At 26.2% G+C, this 27,050-nt stretch overlaps 1 protein-coding gene across 1 annotated transcript in view; it reads left to right on the top strand.

The window, feature by feature from the left end:
- Window positions 1-23,368, top strand: part of LOC113554472 (inositol-trisphosphate 3-kinase A-like) — a 221,596-nt gene extending 198,228 nt beyond the window's left edge. The window contains exons 4-9 of the mRNA XM_026958349.1: window positions 2,648-2,794; window positions 9,032-9,159; window positions 10,275-10,357; window positions 17,600-17,768; window positions 17,869-17,940; window positions 21,278-23,368. Coding sequence (XP_026814150.1) covers window positions 2,648-2,794; window positions 9,032-9,159; window positions 10,275-10,357; window positions 17,600-17,768; window positions 17,869-17,940; window positions 21,278-21,529 — 851 coding nt within the window. The 3' untranslated portion in view covers window positions 21,530-23,368. The remainder of the gene's footprint in view (window positions 1-2,647; window positions 2,795-9,031; window positions 9,160-10,274; window positions 10,358-17,599; window positions 17,769-17,868; window positions 17,941-21,277) is intronic.
- Window positions 23,369-27,050: the final 3,682 nt, after the last annotated feature.

Genomic DNA, 27,050 nt, shown 5'->3' with positions numbered 1-27,050 from the left:
TACGGCCCACGGTTTTTTGGGGATACGAATTGCAGCTCAAATTGTCTTAATTAAACATTATTGAAATATAAAATTATTTTACAAAAATATAAAATAGATATAATACAGTAGAACCTCGATTAACTGTCAGTCTCGGGAGCTTTGACGGATAATTGAAAAGACGGTTAAGCGAGCAACAACATTTTTTTTAAACATCCATACATATTATTTATTATTATTTTTTAGTAATTATGATATACTTAAAATATTTGCATACAAAGAGACTAAAAATGCGAACGATCAAACGAATGAACTTATGAGTAATATATAACTAACTGACTTTTCAAAAACAAAATGCGATCACTATCACAATTAACTGTTTTTATCTCACCCATAATATATATATACATATGTACCTATAATCGAGTATCTAGTAGATATTGCCGAAAAGTTTCGGATTATATATATTATTATTTACTGCAACGCATAAGTAGTCCATGCAAATGTGGCCTGACAGTTAACCGAGAAAGACGGATAATCGAGGTTCTACTGTATTGTATCCAGTGTTTATTAATCTGGGGATATTTTTACGAATTATAAATATTAATAGATTCATAGCATTTGCCATTTACTAAAAATGTCAACTCTTTGTATTTCCCAAATCTTACAATACCATCATCATGGATATACTATCCAATGTTTATAAGTAAACAATTAAACAATTTGAAAACTATCTATTCGAATTTTGATTTTGATTTTGATACTTAAAATTTTTAGAAAATATTTTCGCTAAACAAGTTACATTAAAAAAGGAAGTTACCATTTGAAAAATAGAAGTTTGTATCTTCACAAGACACTTCCTAAGTAGTAAAAAAAAATCTTTAACATTTTGAAATATGATATTACATTTTTTACATTTAAAAATGTCAAAAAATCAGATTTTAATTAAGTACATTATTGTATAAAAAATGATGGCGATCATGATTGGTAAATCATCCTCTATATATCTACGTATGGCCGGAAACGACAAGAAGTCGCTCTATATTGGTGTACTATTATTGTATACATAAATCGTGTTGAAATATAATATATTACTATATTCTGTCGTCGCGCATATCACATTACTAATCGGTTCGAATAAGGCTCACCGCAGCAATCCAGATATGAACATCGTTATTATTGTGATTGTATACAACAGGACAACTAAATACATTAATCGTCGACTGGTATTTTCTAATTTAATTCCACTTATGGAGTGGAATTAGTTTGTTGCGCCCAAATGATCTATTCTAATGTGCAGTATAGGTATATTTGATAATTTTGTAACGATTATTTTAATTAAGGGGCTGTCACACCAACATCTGTTTTCTCTGTCTATCTCCCATATATATAAAAACAAAGATATCCGTATTTCCACAATTACGACTCTGGTTAAGTTTAAAGTATAGGCACCTATTATATATATTTATAATAATTTCTTGACATTTATTGGATACATTTTTGAATAAGTGATTAATAGTTAAAAATAATCAAGAATATTTTAAATTAAAATAACTTATATTTATAAAAAAAATGTAAATATTAAAAATCTGCCCAGTCAACGAACAGGGCAATATTTTTCTTTAAAATAATATATAATATATGCCTTGGCCTTGGCCTTTACCTTAAACTGTACCAAAGAGTTGTAATTATTGTGAACAGATTATCTTTATTCCTATAAAATGTGGGAGATAGACAGAGGAAACAAATATTGGTGTAGTAGCCCCTTAACCTTAAGGATGAATTGAACTTCAATTTTCAAGAACTTGAACTCGTTTATATTAAATCCTTGTTTTATTACCTTCGCGGATTGTTCAATATCAAACTTTAATCCATTTTTTACCTTAAACATTTTTTTAACTTATCGAATATTTAGAACTTTATAACTTAAATCAGATAACCATATGATTATACAATTGTTAAAATTGACATAGGCCATATGAAAAATAATAATATGTAGTACCGTACTACATCTATTTATATTTTATAAATTATATGTATAATAATATCGGTAACAAACTTGATTTTTCTTGACCGTTCAAAATGACCGAGTTAAAATTATTCAATTTCGAGTATGAATTTCCAATAAACTTCAAACTATTAAAATCTCTCAAACATTTAAAAGTTTGAGAGTTCAATAAGTTCAAATACCATATTTTTAATATGTATATCATTGACTTTTATTTATATAAATTTATTGTAGTTTACGCTTGTGAACATAGGTTTATTAAATTATTAACGATTTATAAATCGTTTTTATACTAAAGATTGCTCTATATTTATCTTTATTTTTATAATAATAAATATATATTTAATTCTAATTTATTGGAATGCTTAGTTATAAAATACAATATATAATACAATTAGCAAAAAGCATGTAACTAAATACACATTTTATTTGACCTGTTGGTAGGTCACGTATTGTATCATTCCCCAATATTGTAATTTTATATTATATTTTTGATAGAATTAAATCAATCGAAAATCTTTTTTTTTAATTTCATATTATAATATAATACACATCAGTACATCTCTTAAGTAATATGTTATTAAAATACTATTATCTGTAATACCTAACCTAACCTACACTTGTTCATACATAAATAACGTAGTTTGATCGTTTTCACAGGTAATTTTAAAGCCGGGCCTGAACCTGGTACAATCCTCAAGAAACTATGTCCTAAGGAACAGTTATGCTTCCAAGTGCTGATGAAAGATGTGCTTAGACCATATGTGCCCGAGTACAAGGGCCACTTAACCACCGAAGATGGAGACCGTATCCTTTTCTAAAAAAAAAAAAAATCTACTATTTAAATCTGAAGCTATTATTTTTGTCCAAGTAAAATGTAAATTTATTTCTTACTTTAAATAATTCAAGTACGAATATTATTATATTATATACCGTTGACGATTTTTAATATGACAAAAAAAATAAGGTTTTGAATTATTGGTTAATTATTGTCGTTCATTGCGTATAGCGCATTATAATAATATGTATTCGAGCAGTTTCATATTTTTAAGAATGTACACTAAAGCCATTAATGAATGCTGTAATGACTTCTGACTTCTAAGCCCTAATAGTTGAGAAAACTAGTATCTATATATATTATATTTTATATTACGCACGTTGAGATCACACATACGCAAATACAATAAACTCATTGTAACGTGATTCTAGGTACGTAATGGATGTATTATAATAATACTATTAATTTTAAATTGGATTTCTTTATTTCTTTTTTTTTTTATCTAATCAAACATTTGATAAGCAACCAAAATAAAAAATTCATAATATAGATACCAACTATTATACCATAGAACAAACGTTAAGTAGTGATCTTTGTCAGGCTGAGACTTGTACGTCCTTACACACACACACACACACATACATACATACATACATACATGCAGACGTACGTGTTATATGCATCAAACACTGCATCAGCCCTATCATAAGTCCATGACCTACTCTATAAAATATATAATTGAATTAAATACCAATGTTTTTTTTTTTTTTTTTTTTTAACAGTAGCGATGCAGGCAACGACGAATAATATTATTAATAGTTAAAATTAATATTCCGTTGAAATACAGTCGTTTTTCCCTACACCCAGTTTGACAGACGTGTCGCGCCCACATTCGTGCCCAGCCCGATACGATAAGGATGCGCAACCTGATGATATATATGCGTCGTCGTCGTAATAATAAAATATGATTTATCATCATGGTCGATTTTTGATCTATATTTTTTACGTTGACTATATCTTGTCAAAGTACGTAGGTTTTAACTTTTATGAGTGACTTAGGTTTCTTATATGACTATATAGCTCGTCATTATTTTATACCGACAATGTATTATATACCAACATACTGTATTACTTATTAAAGTTGAGCCCCATAGTCCCAAATTTACTCATAATTTGATCCGAAATATAAATATTAACCGTGTTACCAACTGGATGTAATTCAGTCACGAAATATGCAATTCTAAATCTGGGACTGAAGTGTATAATTATTGTACGAACCTGTTATGGGTAGAGTTTCACCCTCGTGCTTGGTTGGAGAAATTGTTTTTAAGTTTTGATGTGTTGTGTTTATATACTATACTGCTATAGTATTCTGCAACAGCAGTTATTAAAAGCAAGTATTTATATATCAAAGACAAAGCAATATATTTCTAAAATATTAAAATTTCAAATAAACCCCCAACAAAGCATCGATAAAATCGTTATCTACCTTATAATTTCAACAGCGTAAAAGTACGAAAAACTGTTTTCGCTGTAATATAACATACTCAGCGTATGCAAGATAGAGTGATTAGATAGACAGTTATATCTGATTTTATTTCACTGTTACGCCATATTGATTGATCTTAAATTTTAAACTTTTATTATTATTTTTAATTAATTTGTTATCGATTTGTATAAAAAATAGTATACAAAATTATTATTTTAGTATAAATTTGAATATCATAGAAAAACAATTTGATTTTGATTTCTTAAAAGATTTTTATCGACATTTAAAATTGATTTCAAACCCTAATTTAATTTAGCTTAACCCAGGGATCGGTATGCGGCTCTTTCGATCTTAAGTTGCAACTCTCTAGATCTATATACAAAAATAATTATTTTATTCCAAAAAAAAAAATATATATATATATTATTGTGCGTTATATTGTTGTTGCTTTTAATAATATGAAAGACCTAAGCCAACATAATCAACTAAAATTAAAAGTGTGTACCAAACTTTTCAAACATATGCAAAACCAATGCTACCATTGATGTAACCATATAACTATTATATTATCTATTATACAATAACTGTATTATTTAATATTAAAGCTAAAATACTTAAATATGTTTGGTGCTAAAAATATTTGTATGTTTTTACATAAATAAATAATATTATTTCATATATAAATTCTTTTATTTCAAATCAAAAATCAATTATAATATCGAAACAATATTTTTTTGTGGCTTTTTAAAAACTGAGAAATTATTTAAATTGTAACTTTTGGCTCTTTTGTCTCAAAAGGTTACCGACCCCTGACCTAACCTAACATAATCTAACTACCACAGTATGCATGCGGGCTTTAATAAGAAGTATTATTATGACTAATGATAATATTATTAAGTACTTACATTTTTATCATTGTTTATCATAGTACGAAAAATATTGCAAACATTTTTGACAATTTTATCATTTTCGTATGCGTGTGTGGTTTTACGTGTACTTATGCGTCTTAAAATTATTGGTATATTATTGGGTTTAGTAATTCTTTTTATCTGACAGATTTTGTGTCGTAAATTTCACGTTGTAGCACTTAGGATACCCATACCCTTAGCAACTGGTATATAATATAATTATATTACCGTAAAAACCTCGTTAATACATTTTTTTATCATATAAATGTTTATTCAATTTTACTTATTCGAATTTATGTTTTTACTATAATAGTTAAACTAACACTCATCTTTATAATCAAAATTATTATTATTTTTTTTTTATTTATTTATTTTTATTTTGTTTCAACAAATGTTTTGTTTTTACAAGGTTTTTAACAAATACAGTTAAAGTTTAAAGTTGTGGTTTACATTAAATGTTATTTTTGAATATAGACATAGTATATAATTGAAAATTCCTTATGTATATGTTATGAAAATATATAGGATATAAAATAAATATAAATATAAATATAAGATAAATATAAAATAATTATAAATATAAGCTATAATTTTTTTTTTTTTTGTAGTAATGAGCGTGTGTTTACGTTTGTTCAGATTCAGATTTAGATGATCCTGGTGTTGGTTCTTGTGATAGGAAGATATCCTGTGAGAGACAAGGTTTCAGTCTGGGGTTTTTTGTTCGTTTTCCGATTTTGAAGTGAGCGGCTCCTTCGACTGATTTTAGTTGTTGGTGGAATTTTTTGAATTGGTCTTGGATCCATTTGTCCGGGTAGGGAATTCCAGTGTCATTATGGAGCTGTTTGTTGTGCATGAACCATGGTGATTTAAATGCTATCCTGAGGAATTTGTTCTATATTGTCTGAAGTTTTTTCATTTTTGTTTGGGAGACAACAGCCAATACAGGGGGGCATGCGTCAAAATTATTTAAAATTTGTAATAATGACTTGGAATTCTAAACGTTTAAAAGCTTATTGCCTACGAAAAATATCTATGATATATCCTTTTATTGATGCAATGTAGAAAATATCAAATAGCTCGCTATGTTTTATTATGTGATCTCCTGCATGATTTCATTTGAAGTTTTGGTTATAACTACGCAGAATCTCAAAATAAATAATTGTTCTACGAACATTTTTTATAGACGTACACAGTAACGTGATAAGGTATTTTTACATAAATATCTATCTACAACTAGACATAATAATGTCACACATACAAGCCCGTCCTGTTGTCAATATAATTTTATTATTTTTTGTTATTGTCGTGACATTTTATGTTTAAATAGTATTTTAAAAACTAACTGTATAACTTCGATATTATATTGTGTGGCCTTGATGTTCAATTTCGATTTCACAATTTGTTTTCGTACAATGCACGAGCAAACATAAATATTATACGTCGTGGTATAGCGTCCGAGCGTCATCGCGTACCCGCATATGCGTTTGTTCAATTTTCTATTATAATATTGTGAAATGTTTTAATCGAGTTATGATCATATTTATTTTATTTAGACCAACAATAATCATGTTATACACTTCGATGGTATTCTTACTCGTAGTTTTAAGTAAATCGTGGAACCAAATATCAATATGCATGCATGCTTACTGCTTAGTAATAAACTGATTAAATTTCTTCCGCGTTTCGTGTTTGTCATATAGATTTGATCCGAAGCTACAAAAACAGATCTCGATCACTTAACTAACCTAACGAATTGTTAGAATATAATCGTTTATCATTCGTAGTTATCACAGAATTAGTCTCAAGTACATAGTATAGTATAGGTCTGTAGGCAAATCAAAAATTATAATTATACTAATAAATATGACAGAATGGCTTAAAATTATTTAGAAACAAGATTATGCGAATTCCATTATTTATGACTGCATTTTAAATGTTTTTCAATAGATCAAATCAAATCACTCAATTCTCGTTTCTTCTGTGTGATAAAGCCACTATGGCCACTATAGCCATTGTAGCCATACACTATTTTCAATTAAATCATTGGTATAACAGTATAACACGTAATACAGTAATATGTATATTGTTATACCTATAATAAAATTGATTGAAAACTGCTTTATAAACAGTTCTAGTTTTATCTGCAGCTATGTATGGTATATTTGACAGTAAATAACTTATTTTATCCTCAATTTTGTCATTATTTCCATACATACAAAATTTAGAATTCAAATTAATTACAATAAACCTATGTAGCCATGTTAACTGTAAATATATATTTTCAAGTTTGAAGTATATCATGTATGTTAATATTATTTACAGTTTAGAATTATTAAACTATTATAGCCACCAGGCTTACAATAATAAAAGTATAATTTTAAATATATAAAATTACGTTTTTAGTTGACTTAATAAATATTAAGTAGGTAATTATTAAATGCATTAAATCAGATTACTCATCATAACAAATTGTAAGTTAGATAATACATTTTAATTGTATTAGACATGTTCAGATATTCTACTAAAAAAATTAATGCAATTATAATATAGATGTATTATTGAATCTAGTATTAAAATACTTTGATCATTTTTTATAAATTATAAAAATTATAAATATTAATTACAAAATATTTAAATTACCAAAGCTTTGGTATATTCTAAATCTATTTTCATGAATCTATTATCCTTAAGTTAAATAATTGAAAAAATACTCATAATTATCTGCTAAATATGTTACAGAAGAAAGAGGGGGGAGATATCATTTAAAAAACAGAAATTTGTATTTCTACAGGATACTCCTGTAGAATTTGAAAATATGCTCTAATTATATATGTTCAAAAATTCCAAATAATCAGATAATGAATAACTGTATTATTGAAAAAAGAAGTGAATGCTTAGTGTATTATCATTCTGTTTGACTGTTTATACTATATTATAATATAATAAAGTATTAGTATTGTCATCATATTATTTATAGCGAAGTAATAGGTACCTACAATACCACCAATCGCATAAAGTTTCTTAAATCAAAATTATAATATTCCCTATTCATCATACAACTAAGTGTTCAAATGATTGAAATAATAACCATAAGATATAGTAACACGAGATGTATACGAGTACACCAAAAAACATAGAATTTTTATTAATTATACCACCCAGTTTGTAACAGAGGACCCCAACAATGATATATAATATAATAATAATGCAAATGCGTAATTATATAATATCACAGGCTCAAAGAACACTTATTTATATGTATTAGGCTCACAGTGGTGACAACGACGACGACGAAATCCAAAGTTCCTATAGTGTAATACACGTCACAATTCACGAGTGTGGGTGTTCCGTGTAGTATACAAGTATATTGTATATAATATTAAAGGAATGATGATTCTATATTACAAAATGCATACAATAAATAAAGTACTTCCCACATTTAACTCTGGACCATAAAAAATGTGTTGTACATTTTTATCGACGTAGTAAATTGTTTCAACCTGATGCAAAATATGACATCGATTTTGAGCCGATCAGACAATGTCAAATTTCTAACTTCACGTCTGTCATTAGACAGCCTATAATGAACGACGATCGAACACAGTAGTCTGTTGTAAATCTTCGTATTAACTGAATAATAATAATGTACACATATATTAAATATATTTAAACTTTAAGAAGATAATTGAAATATATGCAACAATAACTTATCTATAATAATATAATTACTACGATTATACTCGCAATTTACGAGCCACGATGTAGGTAGGTATCATAATAACTATAACAATAAGATAATTATGATGATAAGAATTATATAAGACTTATATTATAAATGATGTACTTTTTCCGTCACTCCCGAGCTATAGTATATCTTCAGTTGGAAGATTTGTTGGGCGACTTCACTTCACCATGTGTTATGGATTGCAAGATCGGCGTCAGGACGTATCTGGAAGAGGAACTGGCGAAAGCCAAAGAAAAACCTAAATTGAGAAAAGTAATTACAAGCAGCCTTGTGTGATATAATTATTTATATTTATACTAACTGATTATATCTTATCGAAAATATTCAAAATTTAAAAATTATTATCGTTTTTTAAGTTTTACTTTTTTTTTAATGATATTTTTTAATTTCATAATATTCTAAATCAAAACATTATTCAGATTATTTTGATATATAAAATTCATATTTCGAACAAGCATTGTCTTTATAATATGTATTAATAACTCATAAAATACTCGTCCGAAATTCGATTTTTATAAATCTTATTACTTTATTATTCTGTTCTGTTTCGAAATAAGGAACCACAAATGTCATTAAAAAAAAAAAAAGAAAAAATTTGAAAAATAAATTTTTGAAATTATGAGTTCTTTAATAAATAATTATCCAGTATAAATTAATTTATTACTTAGGCTCGTTAATATAATATATTATATATATACAGGGTGATTCTTTTATCAAACAACACTCATTATTTCAAAAAGTAATTTTGAAAAGATTTTTTTACATAGTTTCAAATTGTTAAAGAAACAACATTTTTATTAAACGATTATATTTTTATCCTTATAATTTTTTTAAGTTTTTTACTTTTTTGAATGACAACATAGATTTTTAATTTCATATTCCAAAGCAGAATAATTTTTTGAGTATTTTGATACATAAAAATTGAATTTAGGGTGAGTAGTTTATGAGTTATACGTATATAAAGTTTAGTTGCGCAGAATGGAGTGGTACGGGGTTACCCCGCAAAATGTTTGTCCATTACTCCGCTTGTTTAAACTTTAAATAAGTATAACTCATAAACTACTCACCCTAAATTCGAATTTTATATATCAAAATACTCAAAAAATTATTCTGCTTTGGAATATGAAATTAAAACACTATGTTGTCATTCAAAAAAGAAAAAAATTAAAAATTATAAGGATAAAAAATATTTAAAAATATAAATTTTTTATAAACAACGTTGTTTTTATCAACTTGAAACTATGTAAAAAAATATTTTCAAAAATATACTTTTTGCAATAATGAGTGTTGTTTAATAAAAGAATCATCCTGTATATATAATAATTATTATTTGAAATGTATATCTGTGTGTATTTTGCCATGTTTAGGACATGTATGAAAAAATGATACAGATTGACCCAAACGCACCGTCAGAAGAGGAACATCGATTGAAAGGTGTAACAAAACCGAGGTAAGAAAATTACTGAAAAATGTACATTTTTTCAAAAATTATAAATAATAATAATTAATATCTATCTATATCTATATGGAAAAAACTAACTATAACTATATGTTATACATCGTTGCGGAAAATTAGATTTATTGTAATATATATATATTATAAATGTTTCGCGTGTATGCGCAAAATATACCTCTCTCAAACGCATACACACACGCACACGAAAAATCTAAAAGTTTGCAAGTCTTATAATATTATGCGGTCATAATTATATCGTAATTTATAGTAGCAGAACGAGTTTGCGTATAATATAATAATATAATATAATATAATATACGAGGCCGGTTGCGCCGCCGCCGAGAAGAATGATTTCTAACGCCTTTCTTTGATCGAGAAAAACTTGTACACAATTTATAATGATATTATGATGTATAATAATAATAATATACTAATATAATAATATTCATTTCAATTGCTCGCTCGCGCGCGTATATAATAATAATTACACTCACACCATACTGCTATAGTCTAAATTATTGTAATATACATAATAATGCACATTCATATGTAAATATATATTTTATCAAATTATTTGCATAATAAAATTAAAAACATACTATATGTTTTAAATTTAAAATTAATAACTCTCGCGTTTTTACATTTTTCGTAAAATACACGTCTTGTATTATTGTAAAATATATTCTATATATATATATATAATGTAATTGCACTACATTTTTACAAAAACTTATATATTTTAGAATTTTTTAATCATTTTTAAGGTTTGATACATTTTTTTTAAATTTAATCTAGACAGAAAATTTTTTTTTATTGATATTAACTTTATTTTTAAATTAGTACAATTATTAATAATAACATGCTTCCAATTAATAAATACTTAAATTGTATTTATAAAAAAAATGTTTTCAACTCAACTATTTATTTAAAAATCAGTTAAATATAGGTCAATTATTTATGTTTTCATATTATCTATCTGTAGTTTAGCTGCAGAACGTAACTTTGTCGTCTAACGATATCCTCAAATTCTAACGCATATTATACGTAATCATCACGTGGTATAAGAAATAACCGTACGTATACCGTATAGGTAAATATGTATAGTATTATCGGCAAGTAAAAATATTCGATTAAAGTATATTTTAATCTGGCACGCTGTTTACTGTAATAGTAATCGCATCGTATAGGTTAGATATTAATAATGTGATATATACAGCTTCATTTAGAAGAGCCTACTTGCAGTAATATAATATTATATTATGTACATCGTCTTTGTTTGTTTCTCTTCAATCACGTTCAATCAAGACGGATTTTTTTCAATTTAAAAAGTCGATCATAGGATCATAATATTTACGCCTATTCTTCTTTGTTAACGCACAAGGTTAAGGTATGGTTTCCCTGCAGCGTCCAGACGCGACGTCTAGCGTCAACTACCGGTCTGGACATAGTTAAGCATCTAGACGCGGCGTCGTAACGCCGTGCTGTTCCACTCTTTGACACTGCAGGGAAACCGTACCTTTACCGGATTAAAGATACAGTTGACTCTCGGTAACATGCTATTCAAAGGCGCACAAAAAAAAAAATCGGCTCACTTAAAATTTTATGAATATTATCAATTTTATTAAAAAAGTATTAATTTATTTTTTAAATATAGTAAAAGTATGTAGTTTACAAAAGAAGTTCAAATTGAAGAAAACTAATCTAATTTTAATTGTTTTTGTTGTTTATTTAATACATTCTGCTCAATTCTATTTTTTAAGCAACCGAGTAGTTTAAATTTATTGTATAATAGAGTTTTACGTAGCAAAGCCGTACTGGAGGTCCAGTGACCCAACCCCCTTTCCTACGAAATTTTTAAAGTAGAAATATATTAGGGGTAAATATAATTTATTGATTATAATTGTATTAGAAAAAATGTTGAATCCGAAATTTTTTTTCAGTTGCGTTCCCGGTATATAGTAATGTTATCTAGGTTCAATTAACCGATAATCAGCTCAGTTATAAACTTATAAATCATGTAAATCTTAAAAATGCAAAATCCTATACTATCCTAGCCGTAGTCATCTGTAATGGTTGAGATTTACAGATCGCGGTAATAAACTACATATTTTTAGTACTAAATTTGGACAATAAAATTCGATATATAGAAAACTTGTCCAATTTATTTTTGAGTTAACAAGGTTATTTAAACATTAAGTGTTATTGTTATTTGAAGGAGAGTTATATTTATTCGATACATCGAGAATTTTGAGTTATCAAGGTTCGAGTTTCCGAGAGTAAACTGTATAACCCCGTGTCGAACGAGTTGTATACCCGATGTCGTCAGACTATGAAAATCGACAAAAACTATTAAATAGCAAATCAATAAACGAACACAATTTTCAATTAAAATTTGAGTATGTTTTTTTTTCTTATGTTTTACATAAGATTTAAACCTCTTTATTTTTTAGTGACATAAATATTAACGCGTGGGTTTTCAGTTGTATAATTTGAATTTTCCTCCGAATATTTCAGTTACCACCCAAAATACTATTTCTATTATATATATTACTATATATTATCTCATTTATTGCTATGTAATAAATTTTATTATAAATATTTTTAATTACAAATCACTTTTACGTCATAAATCGTCTTTTACATAATTTACGGGCATTTTTTTTTTTATATTATGCTAAAAAAATATAATTTCAATTTTTAGTAAATTGCGCAAAATATACAAATAATAATAATAATATTCAAAGTTAAATTTTCAAAAATCAAGAATCTCAAGTATTTAAATTCAACAATTGAATGCAATTTTACATCACTTCCTGTTAAATACATGATATTCTACTAAACAAATACAATTAACGATACGCGTCGTAAATAGTATTTTCATACTTATATTATTTGATTTAAACAATGAAAATAGAAGAATGCTACAATAATAATATTATACCATTTCGTTTAAGAGGACGCTTTACCTATTTACCTATTGTAAAATTTACTCTAATATTAAAGCTAACATCACAAAATATGTTTGGCTGAACGCAAATTTGCTATGATGTATATTAGTAAGACAGAGACAACACACACGGAATGACGTCTTCTTAATTACAATTCATATAAACTTGTTTTCGAAGTGACGTTATAAGTTATAATAGTATTTATATAAGTGTGTGTGCGATCAAGAGTGACAAAGATAATAGACTACCGCTCAGGTACAGCGGCGTCTCAAGCAAAATATATCGTTACTCAACTATTTTATTTTATCTTAATAATATAATAATAATAATAATATGACGTATATTTTTTCCTTCATCGATGACTATTTAAAAATCGTTTAGCTTCGGTTTATACAGAGTGACTCGCATCAAGTATGCTCACCTAATTTTTCAATTCAAATTCTGAATTTTGGAATTTTTAACGGATGTATGTAATTTGCGCCCCATGTAAAAATAAATGTTGGTAATTTGTGCTACTTTTTAAGGTTGTAGATAACGCCACATAAAACTTAATAAAAAGGCATCATGTAATCTGTGCTATCTTGTACCTTCAAAAATTGTAATTTGCGCCACTTATAAATAACTAAACAAATAATTTTTCATAAATCATTGATCAATCAAGTTCATTTTAATAATTACATTTTTAGAATGCGAATAATATCGGGCAAACTGTACATATCACGATATTTCTGTTTAATATTATTCGATATTTTTTTATACTAGATTAGACTATAAATTAGGCATGAGTCGGTATCAGTGGCGTAACGACAGGGGGTTTAGGGGTTTAACCCCCAAAATAAAACATGTAGCTATAATGGTTTCTTTTATGGGATTTATATTTAAATTTTTTATGTATAAATAAATGGTAATCCCCCCGCCATAAACGAATTCTGCGTACGCATATGATTGATATATTGTATAGCCGATGCAATATTAGTAAATTTATCAACTGATCAATTTTAACAATTTAAGTTAAAAATGTGGTGCATATAACATATCCAATTTCGTTTTCTGTCATGGTGCAAATTAACAAATTTATTTTTAGATGTGGCCCAAAATACATGTTATATCATTATACTTTGGCGCAAATCAGATATTTAATCTTGAATCTATTATACTTAGATAATATTTTACACAAAGCATGAAATGTTAATAGATTAATATTAATTTTCAAGTCATCATGGCATCTATATATATAAATATTCCATACTTTTAATCCTTAATTTAGTACAAAAAGTTATACAACTCAATAACTACTCATTTAAATATCAATTTAGATTCATCTGCTTAAAAATTTACGAAAATAAAAATGATTCTCATTTGAAAAAAATGGTATGTTGCTATAAGACATTTATTCAATTAAATATAAAATATTCAAGTAGTTGTTCAAAAACAAAGTGAGGGTGAACATGCTCGGTGAATCACTCTGTATATTATGCAGTTCGAGTGCGAATGCGTACTAATCACGTGATATAAAGACGTCGCACTACTATACATTGGTATAAAATTACGTTTGATGTATACCTTTTATATACTTATGTAATGTATTATTATTATTATTATAACTATCGATCTTTTATCTCACCTTATTTGTACGAGTACGTGTTGTTGTAGCTATCGTATTTAATATTATTATAGTGTGTATTAATTAATTAAACGTAAGTACTTATTTCCACAGATGACGAAAAATAAAATAAAAATAAAAATAACAATAATAATAACATATAAATAATCAATCATAAAAATTAGTTAAATTACGGAATAATACTAATTAATTTTTATTATAACTAAGTATATTTTATAATTAAAACAGCAATAAAATAATATTCCCGAAAATATAAACTATTATCAACACGAATAAGCCAAATCACTAAAAAGTTTTTTTAAAAAAAAAGGAATAAAATTGAATTAAAATGATGATAAATGTCATATTATTATAAGTTAAATAATAATAAAGGTACCTATATTGTAAAAAGCACATTGTTATTAATATTACTATTTGTTAACATTACATAATATTATACATTTATTGTTTATTAATCTTAAAAATTATGTTTAATATTGTTCAAATTTTTCCACTAATTATATTTTTTGTCATACAGTTATAAATTATATATAAATGATGGTAATGATAATATAATTTGCTGCATAATATTATGTGAATTATGGTGTGATATACATAATAATATATAATGATACATAGGTATGTGAACTTGTGAAATAATATATTTTACTGTGGCTCGCATATAATTATGATAAACAACAAATACAAGCATCATTAAACATGTATTTTATTTGACTATTTGAATAAAATCACATTATAAACATTAAATTTTTCAGAGAGTAATCGTGTATTTAAATAATTGGATTGTGCGCTCAAAGTCGTATATATCATGATTATGTAGTAGATTTCCTTGGCACTACATTCTTCAAAATTCCACATATGAAATATGAAATATGAACGTACGAATTGCACCATTCATTGTACTATTCATTTTAGAATTTGTAACAACAAATTTCTCAGAAAAAAATTATTTTCTTTTACGGGTGCCAAGGAAACCTTTTTCAGCACACTAAGAATCACACTAATTGAACTTTTAAATATTTTTCTTATGCCTTTAATTTTATCATGCATACAGATATAGGTATTAATATCTTATTATCTATACCTGTGATCATACATGACTTGTATCAATGTGATAAATGTCCATAATTGATATGAACCTACTATTATTATGCATATAGCCTATATATTGCTCTAAAACCTCCATACAGACAATTTATTGTATTGCATAGGTATTATCGGCCGAAGTTCCAGATACGAATATTTGACGTCTGTATATGTATTCTTCGGTCTTCCTACCACTTTTATATAGACCGCTTCCCGGCGCAACAACGTAAACCCGTGTACATGTGTACCTAACCATTTAGATGTAGTACGCCTCTTAATCGCATATAAATGAAATATTCATACATCAGTATTCTGTAATTATGATAATATATAATTTTTGTTATATAGGTACGTATTTTATTAAGTTAAGTACATAATAAATTAATAACCGATGCGATTATTATTATGCGTATTCAAATTCTGATTTTTACAATTTTCAAAATGTATACGAGTTAGTATACCTACATAATACATAAGGATCATATTTTCAAATGAGAAAAATCATTCTGTTTTCTTATAGTGATATATCATTTATATATCCTTCCTTGCTACTGTGAAAAGCAGTAACTACAAAAATATCAAAAATGATGTTTTGATGTCATATTGTTAACGAGATTATTTTGCATATAATTTTATTAAGATTAATTACACGAAAATTAACATCTAGTGCCTTAAAATGCAACTAAAAAAAATCGTAACTATAATACCTTACATTTACAAAAATCGTACTTTTCCTGGAGTAAAACGCAGTAATTAACAATTCCTACAATTAAAAGCAATATGTACATTGTAGTTACTTCGTTTATGGTTAAGATTAAAATATTAAATGTTTTTATTGTTTTCTTCTAGTAATACAACAACTTAATTATCATAATTTGCCGCGCAACTGTCGTTGATATTATGTGAAAATTGTCAAAAATAATTTATTAATCACAAAACTAATAGCATTTTTGAATTTCTAACATAAATTTCCATTAACTTTAAGTGTACTTAAAGTTTTCAATTAATTAAAAAACTACAAAAACACAAAAGTTCAATTTCCCGAAAATTTGATTTTTATAGTTACTACTTTTCGCAGTAGCAGGGCAGTATATATATATATATAAAAACTATAGTTTATAATTGTAAATTTTTATATTATGTTCTTGATAGTAATGCAAAAAATAATATATAGTAACAAAGGGAAAAATAGTTAATTAATAAGTATCGATAAATTAATAAGGAATAAGGATTCTTAAATATATTTTATTAATAATAATTTTATAAAAAAAAATCGTTTATAATATACGTATAGAAACAAATTATCCAGTGAAGGAAAAATTATTTTCTTCGCAAAACATCGTTATTTTATATGAATAATTAAAAATTCACGCTCAAATAGACCATATAAATCAAGTTAAATAATGTATAGGAACAATTCTAAACTAAAATAAAAATATCCATGCTTAATAAATTAAAAAAACTGAGCTCGTATGACCTATAGCTTATATTATAGCTACGTCATCGCAACAATATGATCTATGTGTAAGGGCTTCGAAATAAATGCGTTATTATCATCTAATCTGTTTCCGTCCGCAGGTACATGGTTTGGAGAGAGACGATTTCGTCAACAGCTACGTTAGGCTTCCGAATCGAGGGGATCAAAAAAAGTGACGGAAAATCGAGCAAGGACTTTAAGACGACTAAGAACCGCGATCAAGTGATCGAAGCGTTTCGAGATTTTGTCGCTGGTTTCCCGCACGTCATCGTAAGTAGTACCTATATTATTATAATACCTGTGTATCTCGCACACGCAATGGAATGTAATTTTTAATAACTACGTGTTTCGCGCACATAATTTTTTGCAGCCCAAGTACATTACCAGGCTAAGAGCGATCAGAGACATGCTGGTGGAGTCGAAATTTTTCACTACGCACGAGGTTTGTCACGAAATCCGTAAATGCGCACCTATTTGGTGTTGTAAAATTATTTGATAATTAGTATCCAAATCATTTTTTTTTTCGAGTATTAAACAGTATCCATGAATAAGTGATTGAGTATATTATAAATACTATTCGATTGTAATGAATACCGTCTTTCAAAGCTTCAAATACTATTATTTTTTTTCTTTTAATTTAAAATATTTAGAATTTTTGTAAAAATGAACGATCAACGCTATATAATTGTTAACAAAGTAATCACATGACAGATACTCGTTTTGAACAAACTAAGTTTTTAAAATTAAACAAACATTTATTTGATAAATTAATACAATAAATACAAGAGGTATACATGATAATTTAAATTTATTTTGAATAGTAAAACTTTCATCATTCAAATTTGGTGATAATTATTTTAAATTTAAATATTTTATAATTATTAAAGTTAATACAAAATGATATTCTCAGTTTAAAATATATAATAAATGTATTTGGTGTACCTAATTAGTATATAGTATTATAAATTATAATACTACAATTAATAATTGTTTTTAACTACTATTTTGTAAATAATTTAAATTTAGTTATCAAAACTCTTAAACAAAGATATATTAATATTTAAAATTAAGAAATTAATAATTTAAAAAAAACCTATTTAAATACACTACAACAGCGCACCTATTATAGGGATACTTGTTTATTGAGACGCTGAAATCTATTTTAGATCTTACGTTTTACAATATAGTTCACCCTTTGAATATTAATTATAACTATTAATAATAACTTAAGCAATCGTTGCGTAATCCCAGGGAATATTTTTTAGCATTTCTCGGAAACGTGTTTTCGTCATAAATCCGGTTCCAGCTCAAAGCAGAATTACTTATAGATTTTTCTGTAGTTTTTTTGATCTGTTATTATTTGTGTAGATTTCCTGTACGAGGACCGGTGTAAGATCTTCAACATTGAATGCCATGTAAAACGGGTTGTTTTATTACGTGATTTCATACAGCACACAAGCGGGTTTATATGTGTATTCTCTAAGCGTCTAAGCGATGAAAAATAATTATCCTAATGATTTTAAATTAATAAAATATAAATTATCACCACAACGCATACCTATAAAATCCATTAACATCGTCTGGTACTGATAGTTCACTCTAAGTTCTATACTATCAGTCTTGAAGAATATTACAGAAAAAATATATAAATATTAGCTTTTATGTATTTAAATTAACTCTTAGATAGATATATTTATATGTGCAAATCAAATAATTTTCAAAAACGAAAAAAATTGTTACATTTTTAATTACATAATATACATCGAATATTTATTAATTACATTTATTTACTATCTGAAGAAAATTAAGTAGAAAGTACAAAATTGTATGGAACTTGTATAATATAATATTAAATTAGTAACTACAAAAGGTAGGTTTACATACCTACGTCTTGTTTTAACATACTAGTCAATTTTTGTATCAAATAAGAAAACATTTTTCTTGACTCCTAGCTTATATATTTAGGGGCCTCAGCTCCCAATCCTTCCCCCCCAGATACATCAATATTGAGGGAGATGAAGTTCTCTATATCAACGTATTAGGAAAATTATCTGAACAAATAAGATATTTCTAAATAAGCCGTTTCATTAATTATTAAAGGAAAAAGATACACGTGGTATAATATTTTACAGTTGGTATACACGTGAATCTTACGTTTAAATTATTGTCATGTGTATATTTATAACTTTTATTATGGTTTCCAGTGAAAGTAATATAACAATACCTAACGCCAATATACTAACTCGTAAACAATAACAACATAAAAAATTATATTAAATAAAATATGAATTTTCGTTTGAACATGTTATCCATCTATTTTAAAAATAATATACAACAAATCATAATCTATATTATTTCATATTACCTAAACACCTGCAACTACGACGTCCGATAGAATAATACATTTTTAAAATTCCGTAAAACTCATTTAAAAATAAATCTTACCTACCTATCTTGTTCTCCGTATCCAAACTACGTTGTTAAACGCATAACAGTTAAATCTTACGAGTATTATTTCGTAGTCGTCGCGAAAAATAATCTGTGGATACTGTTTACAAATTACAGCCATTCAGCTATACGTAAATAAAAAAAAAACGATAAAACACGGTTAACATTAAAAAATAAACATAAAAAAATTGCATTGTGTCAAACTCTCAATATCGTGATGTCAGAGGCTTGCTTATTTTACGTAGTTGTGGAGTCTTTTGAAATCGTTTTCCCACTTAAACTTGTATTGTTTACGATAAATATTGTATTTTACCCCTCCCCCCCAAAAAAAAAAAAAAAATCCAAATTAATTTTAATATAAAAATTAATATGTCATAGGTAGACACTAAAGGTACAGTTTTTAGCCAAAAATAACATATTATAACACTAATGTATTTAAAAAAAATCTATCACCTATATTGACAAAAATCGATATTAATATTTTTTTAATTACAAGCATTAAATTTACATAACTTAAAATAGTATAAAGGCGTGTACTATACAATTGAATTACTACGTGTACTATTGTAATTTAATTAAGCTGAATATTATCTATGATAGTAAATCATTATTTTTACATTATAGGTAAAATTGGTCAAACATTTAAATACATTAATCAATGTAAATCAGTCAATATAGGGTTAAAAAATATTTTTTTTTGTCAATATTGTTAAAAAAAAATAATAATACAAAAAAACATTACAATTAATACAAAAAAATATTTATTGTATTAAATTTGGTCAAGATGCTTATTAATTTTAAAATTAATAGGTTTTTAGAGAAATATTATAAAATACTATAGAGAGGACGTAATTTAATTTTTTTAATTGTTTATTATTATTAATCTTGGATCTCATTCACTTATGAACATTGTTTAATATTTATATAGTATTTTCGTTTTTAATTTTACTGTGAAATCGTATAAAAAATGCGAGTTATATTACATGATAAGTATAACAGGAGTAGAAGACGCTGGAGCAGGGATGTTTTTAATAGTGTTTCTTTACGAAATAAAATATTCCAATCAGTCAATGCGTTATTTATTGCTGTTGTCATCAGGTTGTGCCTAAATCATCATTATTATAATTAAATGTTAAAATGTATTTAATCGAAACATAATAAGTGATAGAAACCATCTCTGGATATTCTGCACGACTGCACTGCTAATATATTATTGATTAGGTGATATATGTGATTTTTATATTTTTGATAAATTGACGGTAAAAATAATTACGATAATATTAATATGCAAACGTTGTGCATCGTTATTATAACGTTATTTGTGTCCGCAGGTAATCGGCAGCTCGTTGCTGTTCGTGCATGACAGCAAGAACGCCAACATATGGCTGATTGATTTTGCCAAGACGCTAATACTTCCACCAGACATCCGAATCAACCACACGTCCGAGTGGGTAGTGGGTAACCATGAAGACGGATACCTAATCGGCATCAACAACCTGCTTGATATATTTACTGAGATGAACTCCGCGACCGCGTTCCCAGTCACACTCATTGAAGTCACCGCCCCGTCCGAAGTTGCCTGAATGTCGTCGAACTCCGCAGTGAATACTGCCGGTATCCTAAGTTCTGCGTCCACCCTATCGACAATATAATAAATGTTTAGTGCAAAAAACCAAAAACCATTTTAAACAAAAACTCAATTTTTGATGACCAATAGAATTCTGACTTTTTCGTACCTAGTGTATAATTTGTTTCAATTGTGACGAGGTTTTAATCATACTTTATTCTCCCTGCCCCCCCCCCAAATTCGCGCACCAGAGGATTTGCCATCAGTATTAAAACAATGATCTATAATAGATGATAAAATATAAATATTATATACATCATCGCGGTATGCTGTATATATATATATTATAATATAATAATATGGTAATGTGTTTTTGTGTGGAAATCCAATAATATATAATTATTATTATTATATTTAAATATGTGTACGATAATGGGACTACTATGTGTGATTCTCAAATGATATATTAATTATTTAAACGTACGTTTTTAATTTCAAACGTATATGACGTGTATTGTGTATATTATATAATATAATAATTATACTGTGCGTGCGATATTATAATAATTTTGTAATTCATCAATCAATCTTCCATTGCAGTATCGTGTGGTTTTTATTTCGTTGTTTTATTTTATTACTATTATTATTATTATTTTTTTTTCAAGAACTTTATATTATTTTCAGCCTTTCCGCTCATTAATTCACTAGCCAGTCATCTGAGTATTACGAAATTAATACAATATTTTTTTAAATAATATAATATACTCACGTTGCAACGACGATAATATTAATAATAATAATAGTAATAACAATAATAGTATCTATCTATACTTTATTATTATTTCACGAGAATAAGACATCTTCATGTCGTTCTCCCTTCACAGTATGTGTGTGAAATTTTCGATTCAATTTTATTATTATACTTTTTTCCCTTCTATTTTTATTTATTATTATTATTATTATTATTATTATTTTTTTTTTTGTGTACAGAAATATTTAAATAAGACTTGTGAAAGAAACCCTTGTTATATTATATTATTTTTTATTTCACTTCGCACATGTGTAAATAATAAATCGTTATCGCCTATTTTTCTACCTGTTGTTAAATTTTTTATTTTTATTTCTCGGTGTGCAGCGTTAGATAGTGACGTATCTATCAAACGACGTGTCAGTATCATATATTATTATTAATACATTATAATATATACATGGCCTACAATTTAATTAGTTAACAATTTCATTTTTTTTCTGAACTTTGTAACTTAACTAGTTTGATTGACAATCGAAATAAATTAGTTTTTTCAATTGATATAAAAATAATTAAACACTAAAAATGATAGTTATAGTTATAAACGTTATAATACTGTAATATTTCTGTTATGTTTCCTGATTAAAAATATTCCTTACGTGATCCACTTACCAATTTAATTAAAAAAGTTAGTTATAGTTAATATTTTTTTCCATATTAATTTTAAAAATAAGTGATTTAAATATTTGCTAATTATTAACTTCTAGCTTATCCATCTTGTGTTCGCTTAACGTAATTTTACTTAAAATAATTATCTTTGCATTATACATATTGCATTTTTGTTATTACTAGTAACTAGACTCCATTTTAATGTATGATCGATAACAGACTAACAATCTTTAACGATGCAAAGATCATGAAATCCATATCGACCCTAATATTCATAAATAATAATATATTTTATGAATAATTTTAGTCATAAATCTTCTACGTTAATTAGAATTCCTACATTTCAATTTTATTAGTTGTATTATATGTGTATTATACTGACTGTCATTATTAAAATTTAAGTGGATAGTTTTTTATTAGTCATATAGGTGAAGTGAAACTAAATGATTTAATTTGTGTTTGTATATAATTTACTAATATAATACACTGTGTGATCAAACAAAAGTATATTGTTTAAATGATTTTTGTGTAATTAGGCTCGAATGCGATTTAATTTATTCTACACGTTAATAATCGAATCTGATTCTATTAATCTAGACAGAAAATAAAATAAAAGTATTATTAAACATTAAGGTTTTGGAAAAGAAAAGTCCGTTAAATTATACGTTAAAAAAATATCTTAAGTGTCACTGGTGTGGACCACAGAGAAAAATTGTATTTTTAAATCACTGCGACCTATTTACATCAAAAATTGGACGATAAATTTACTGCTTAAAGTAGGTATAGCATATACTAGTGATAATAAATAACTCTAATAAATCTATGACACTTTTCAAGTGCAACGTAGACAATTTGATCACAACTGACAACTTGGTCTGATAAAATTGTTTTTATTTAATTTTCCAACAAAATTCAGTTTTATTCGACTATTTATTTTTTATACAAGATGACGATAATTAATAATAATAATTTTTATTGGTCATATGTAGTTGCATAACAGTAATTGAAACAAAATTGTCGAGTATAATGGCCCAATTCACCACAGAGAAAGTCTCTTATTGGTAAAATTGGAGTACTAAATTCTAATTTCTAAGTAATTAAAATAGTAAAAAAATTAAGTATAATAATGAAAACATTATAAAGCAGAGTATAAAAATTAGTATGAAAGACAAATAGAAATATATATTTATAAGTAAAAAAGAAAAAAATCAATAGATCATTATTATAATTTAATATAAGTTAATAAAGATTCATATTATACACACTTTGCTTCAAATATTTGGTTTATGAATTTATTAGCCATATTTTAACATGATTTTTGTATTGATTATAGGATTTACAATTTATGATATGCAATGGTGCTTTATTCAGTAGGTTAAAACCTACATGGGAAAAACATAGGCTTGCTTTAATTGAGTGGGTGATAGGGATCTCTATATTTTTTTCTTGCTTTGTTTTGTAATAAGTTGATTTTAAATTAATTAGGTTCATTTTGTATACGAAATAAAAGGAATTTCATTGGAATAATTTTTGTATTGAGAAAACTTTAAATTCTTTAAATAGTTGTGTAGAAGGATATGTTATAGGTTTATTTAGTATTATTTTTATTATGCTTTTTTGGGCTCTAAGTATTTTATTGCTTACAACAATACCTTAACCACCTCATGCAGATATACCATATTGAAGAATTGACTGTGTCGTGGCAAAATAGATCATGGCGTAGTGCTTGTGTATTTAATAATTTTCTTGCGTTAATATATAGGTATTGTTATCGTAATTTCATGATTATGGCTTATATGTGTGTGTCCCATTTTGAGTGTTGGTCAATAATTATTCCTAAGTATTTCAAATATTCTGTTTTATTAATGATATTTCAAGAACAATTATTTATTTTACAATTTGAATCGTGAATTTTATTTAGGTTTGGCTGAGTTCTTTTGTCTTGCGTGAAAGCAAAAAATTTGATTTGGTATAATTTATTCGTAGATTATGTTTTAAGAACCATGTATTTATTAAAAACGTATGTCTGTTTCGGCATTGTGATGGAATTCTTCCCAATTGTTTTCGGTTTTAAGTATGGCCATACGGTATGCATAAGCGAAAAGTTTGTCATATATATTTATGAGTTAATTTGTTAAAGAAGTTACGTATATTAAGTATAGAATGGGTGATAGAACTTTTCCTAGGGGAACTCCAGTAGTAATGATAATTTCATTACTTAGTGTGTTTGATATGCTCACTTGTTGTTTCCTATTAGTTAGGTATGATTCAAGTAGAAGCAATTGATTATTGACTATCACTATAGATTTTAAAGTATTTATCAGCGTTTGATGAGAGATACTGTTGAAAGCTTTGCTAAGATCTAAAAAAATTCCTAATATTTTGTTTTTTTTGTTTAAACTTTAAATTTGAATAGATATCTATTGTTCGCTGTGTGAAGATAAGGCATCTTCGTTTCCAATTCTTTCTCTAAATCCAAACTGGGATTTTGTCTTTCAAAAATGTTGAAGAACATATTTAATAAGCTGATAGGCCTATAATTATTAATCATTATTTTGTGTAATTTGTGTAGTAATGCATTTTCTTATAAATAAGATAATAGTCTTGTTCTGATTATTCTTTCAAACATTTTGAAGAACATATTTAATAAGCTTATAGGCCTATAATTATTAATCATTGTGATGTAATTTTTCAATGCCCTTAATGTAACGTAGCCAATCACAATATTTAATACGCAGACACAAAATGGCTCGTCATCCCTACATGAAATAAACGATAACTATAATTCATCAACCATGGTATAGCTATACTTATTTAACTTACTGTTTGAAACTTAATAATTATAAATTGTTGAATTGTCATTTTCATCATTTATATAAATATTGCACAATATCTGTAAAGCATCGTTAATTATAACTTGCGACAACAACTAAAACGTGGAATTTTAGAAAATTTTACGAATCAAAAACAGATAACTAAATCATATTTTTTTTTTCAATAATACTCAAGAGCCTTTTTATATATAAAAAAAATGTTCGGTCATTAGTCATAACATAGAGATTACAATATTATTTACTTTTAACTCATTTAATATATTGTTTTATTATATAGATAGTGGCGTGGTTGTTACATTAAGTTAGGGTTACACATAAATAATAAAGTTGTATAAATGTAATAAATTGAAACTGCTAGTTTTAAAATAATTATTTATATCTTAAATAATAATATAAAAAATATAAAAAAATTTAATCACATCACCTACCTTACTAAATAGATACAATAAATTACAAATACCTAAGACAAATTATTAAAAACAACTTGTATCAACCGAACGTCAGTAATTATTGTTCTCTTGTTCTCAAAACGTCTACGTAGTGGCACACCTATATTGCCTGTACGAGACGTATGTCTCGCCGCAAAACACTACGTATTGTATTCATTCAATCATAATATTATACAATAATGTAACTACTATACTATAGTCTATAGTATAGAACCATCGCCAATCACCTCAACGCGTGAAAAATAATAATTTGCAACTGTTGATTTTTTTATAGCAAAATTGATATATAACATGTAATAATATTTAATATAATTTGATGGATCTTGGAAAAACTTAAGATTATTTTATTGTATTCTTAAACACATCCTGTACAGTATAGAAAGAAATGTATTTAATTTTATCTTCTTGTAGGAACTTACTTATGGGAATTAACAAGTTTAAAAACTGTGGTATTCAGTTAATTCTTTTTTAATTACGTTTTTTTTCATTTTTACCATTATGAAGAGATTAAATTATATTTTGTGTTATACAAATTACTGTATCATCAAATAATTACATTAATTAAAAATCTCTTAAGATGAACACTATCGGGTACCGTAAGCTCTATAAAATCTAATAATTACAATTTTTTATTTGCAATGATATCATTTTATAGTCTTCTTTTCTGATTTTTCTCTGTTAATTATTCTTATCTGTATTATTTTTACTATACATATATATATATATTAATAATAGATTACAAATATTCAGCTTAACAAAAAAAAAAAAAATATATAACAACAAAATTGAGTTACTTTTTTGGAAACGTAGTTCTCGAACAGTCAGCGAGCGGTGGCT

The sequence above is a fragment of the Rhopalosiphum maidis genome, chromosome 2, assembly GCF_003676215.2.
Source record: "Rhopalosiphum maidis isolate BTI-1 chromosome 2, ASM367621v3, whole genome shotgun sequence".
Lineage (NCBI taxonomy): Eukaryota > Metazoa > Arthropoda > Insecta > Hemiptera > Aphididae > Rhopalosiphum > Rhopalosiphum maidis.
The sequence above is the reverse complement of the archived record's forward strand: the minus strand, read 5'-3'. Positions and strand labels throughout refer to the sequence as shown.